The sequence below is a fragment of the Myotis davidii genome, unplaced genomic scaffold (genome assembly GCF_000327345.1).
Source record: "Myotis davidii unplaced genomic scaffold, ASM32734v1 scaffold172, whole genome shotgun sequence".
NCBI classification, from domain to species: Eukaryota; Metazoa; Chordata; class Mammalia; order Chiroptera; family Vespertilionidae; genus Myotis; species Myotis davidii.
The window spans coordinates 273,386-277,104 of record NW_006284343.1 but is presented as its reverse complement, the minus strand read 5'-3'; the positions used below and the strand labels follow the sequence as shown (position 1 = coordinate 277,104).

Genomic DNA, 3,719 nt, shown 5'->3' with positions numbered 1-3,719 from the left:
CTCCCTAACGCTAAATCGTACTAGATAGCCGCAGTCACCAAGTCAGTATGATATTCCCAGAGGGACAGACACACAGATCAATGCAACAGAATCAGGAATCCAGAAATAGATCCATTAGGTATGCTCAAGTAGTATTTGACAAAGAAGCAAAAGCAAATAAATGGAGGAGGGTAGCCTTTTCAACAAATGGTGCTAGAGCGTTTGAAAGTGCACTGGCCGAAAAAATAATAAAGCTCAACCTAAACCTCAGGGAGCAGGTGTCCTGCGTCCCCAGGACTTGAGCTCACTTGAGGACTTGGGCCAAAGCCTCAACTAATAAAAAAATTTTAAAGAAGTGTTCCTTTACCTCATTTTGCCTTCTGTTTATGTGGGATAGGATCTAGGTGTCGGGAATCTGAGTTCTCGTCAAAGACCATTTTCCGTCTCACCCCGAGTTTTATAGTCGTGGCTCTCACAAGGATGTACTTGTTTGCTCAAATCCATATGGAAAAGGCCAAACAGTCCGCACCCGGAGTCCTTGCTGGACTAACATAGGACCCCGTCTGCCAAATGCATCTGTGGCATTCAATGTCCAGCCAACCAGTCATGTGAGACACTGAGTTCAAAGCTACCCGTTCACCACAGACTGACCGACCTAGTGTGATTAGTTCGAGTCTCAGAACGGCGAGCACCCAGCTTTCCCTCTGAAGGACTCTTCCTTTTCACCGCTATTCCTAAGGTCAAGTTATTGCCCGCCAGTGCAAACGTGAACCCCCCCTAGCCCAGAAATCTGAAAAGTGTGAGTGTTTGGATGAAGACGATGATCTTGCCAACTTACGTGGAACTGGTCTGGGGCTGTTCAAATGCTTCTTTGGGAATTTTGAGGCCAGGGTTTCGCTTCTTGCCTGCAGGGAAGGACATGAGGAGAACATTAGGGTCCATATCACATCACTAGCACAGGGGCAGGGACAGCAGCAGCAGGAGAGGCTGACCTGGGACCGTATCTCTCATCTCCCCATTCAGGGCTCCACTCCCTGCCCAGGAAGTCTGTGAGTGACAAGTGCCCACACACTGGCTGAGCAGAGCTGCAGTCATGGACGAGGTTTTCCCCAGTCCCGGGTGAAGATGTCATTTGAAGAATGCCAACTCTTGGCCTGGCCGGCATGCTCAGTGGTTGAGTGTCGACCTATGAGCCAGGAGGTCACAGTTTGAATCCTGGTCAGGGCACATGCATGGGTTTAGGGCTCAGTCCACAGCGTGGGGTGTGCAGGAGGCAGCTGATCTATTCTTCTCTCTCATCATTGATGTTTCTATCTTTCCCTCTCCCCTTTTCTCTGAAATCAATAGAAATATATATTATTTAAAAAAAATAAAAAAGAAGGAACACCAACTCTGTTTATCTAGGACAACCTTGCCTTTCTCTCTGATGGGAATTTGTCATTGCAACTTCTCTCTTATACAGAATAATGGTAATGGTAGACAGTGTTGGTTATAAGTGTGTGTGTGTGTGTGTGTGTGTGTGTGTGTGTGTGTGTGTGTTTTATGTCAGTGAAACATAGTCACCCTTATCACAGTATCCCACAATTTTCTAAATCCCCTGTGAAGAATGGAGAGAAAACCATGGAGGTAAAATAAAAAAAATACTTTCCCACCATCTGCCCTGCCCATTCTCAACCGCCTGCCAGAAGCTGAAACACCTGAGAGAGAAATAGAATAATATTTATTTACATTTGCCCTGTTCCAAAAAGGATTAAGATAACAGATGGGCTCATGCAAGGAGGTTATCACTTCTCCGGGAGCCAGATGGGTGCGTAACCAATGCGTTCATCGCTGGGCTGAAACCATAAGAAGGCCGAGCTGAAATTATTTTGTAGATGAGTAAAAGGAACAGACTGAGAAGCGCCAGCTCAGGAAGCAGATCAAAGAAAATCGCTGTGGAAGGGCCGGGGATTTTCCTCATCACAGAGATCCTAGGTGTCTCCTGGCGCCAAAGCAGAGCTGGATAGAACGGCCAGGCTACCACTCTCCTTCTCACCATCTCCTGCAGGCTGCCGGTGAGCGCGCGGAGCTGACTCGGGCCCTGGACAAGGTCCTGGGAGGGATTCTGCAGATGCAGAACCTTAGAAATCAAGCCTTGTACCTGCTGGCTGGACAATGACTTCCAAAGACTACAGGGACTGCTCACCATCACAGAGCCAGCTATGACCCAGGCAGAATCGGAATCCAGGTTTCTGGACCCCCAGGTCAGAGCTCTTCCCGCTGTTTCACAATGGAAGCAGTTTAGAGATGACCAGAGAGAGGGGGTGGTGAAAGTATGGGGTTTTAAAAATATATATATTTTTATTGATTTCAGAAAGGAAGGAAGAGGGAGAGAGAAACAGAAACATCAATGATGAGAGAGAATCATTGATTGGCTGCCTCCTGCACACCCCACACTGGGAACTAAGCTGCAACCCGAGCATGTGCCCTGACCAGGAATTGAACCAATGACCTCCTGGTTTGTAGGTCGACACTCAACCACTGAGACACACTGGCTGGGCTGAAGTATGAAATTTTGAGTTAAAAAAACAAACACCTTTCTACTTAGTCGGTGACCTCAGAGTCACTTTTCCTCTGCCTTTCCATCTTCTCAGTTGTAAAATGAGGAAGTAGCATCAAGACCTACTTATTAGACTAATATGAGAATCAAATAGGAGACCTATGAAAGGGCACTGAGATATCTTAAGTAGCTGTTAATTGTAATCATTCAGAGAAAGAATCTGTACAGTCATATTAACGAGTAAGTCATGTAAGACAGTGATGAACAAAACTAACTATATTATCAAAGCCCAATGCACTTTGTAATTGTCTTTTTTTTTTTTTACTTCCCGTGCATTCAAAATCCAAAATCTAGTTCAATTCTGCCAGGTTGTACAAAGCCAGAGGGAAAAGCCTTTTAGGACCACCTTCATTATAACAGGTTCCCTCCTTCTGTCGGCTTATCTATATGTTTTATCAGATTCAACACTCACCATTGACTGTCTTACAACTGGAGCTCAGGGCCATTTAGCACGTTACTAAATTAGCCAGTTGCTGGCAATACCCCAGGCTGTACTGTGACCCACCAAGAATACTAAGGGTGGGGCCTGATTGTGAGAATCCAAATACTAGATAAATGGCCTAATTCCCATCTATGGGCCTCCATCAAACAGGAGGGGAACACTATGTTAAATGAGACAGTCCAGTACCCAATGAATAACAAATTCAGACAGCTAGGTACATATGCCAGTATAGGTGACAGGTGATATAGGCAATCCCAATAGCTACACTCATACTTCCCTTGACATTCTGAAGATAAACCTAAACAAGCATAAAAACTATTCGACCTGCGATAAAAACCCTCCAGGTGTCATTTCAGCAAACCCAAAGGAGATGTTATTCCCCAATTCCTACATTTCTCTCTACTTCTTCTAACTCAGCTCTTACAAGATACACAACACAAGAAATAGCTCGTTACTGAGAAAACCTCTTTTGCCAAACTTTAACAGAGCAAATGAATTACTACACCATAGCCATGAATTATTAGCCATTCGTTAGTAGCAATCGATCGTTACACTCTAATTACACACACTCAACACATCTATACAACAAAATAGTCAACAAGAGAAAGAGAGAGATACCTTGTGGCTCGGAGACTAATAGAATAAAGGACAGAGACAACAAAATCTTCTAAATGCCCGGAGTGAAGCTGTAGGACACCA

At 44.9% G+C, this 3,719-nt stretch overlaps 1 protein-coding gene across 2 annotated transcripts in view; it reads right to left on the bottom strand.

Annotated features, from left to right (window-relative positions):
- Positions 1–3,719, bottom strand: part of MAP2K6 (mitogen-activated protein kinase kinase 6) — a 95,910-nt gene that overhangs the window by 29,964 nt on the left and 62,227 nt on the right. For both annotated transcript variants that reach the window (XM_015570583.1, XM_006754585.2), the window contains exon 2: positions 818–884. In XM_015570583.1, the coding sequence (XP_015426069.1) occupies positions 818–884 (67 nt within the window). The remainder of the gene's footprint in view (positions 1–817; positions 885–3,719) is intronic.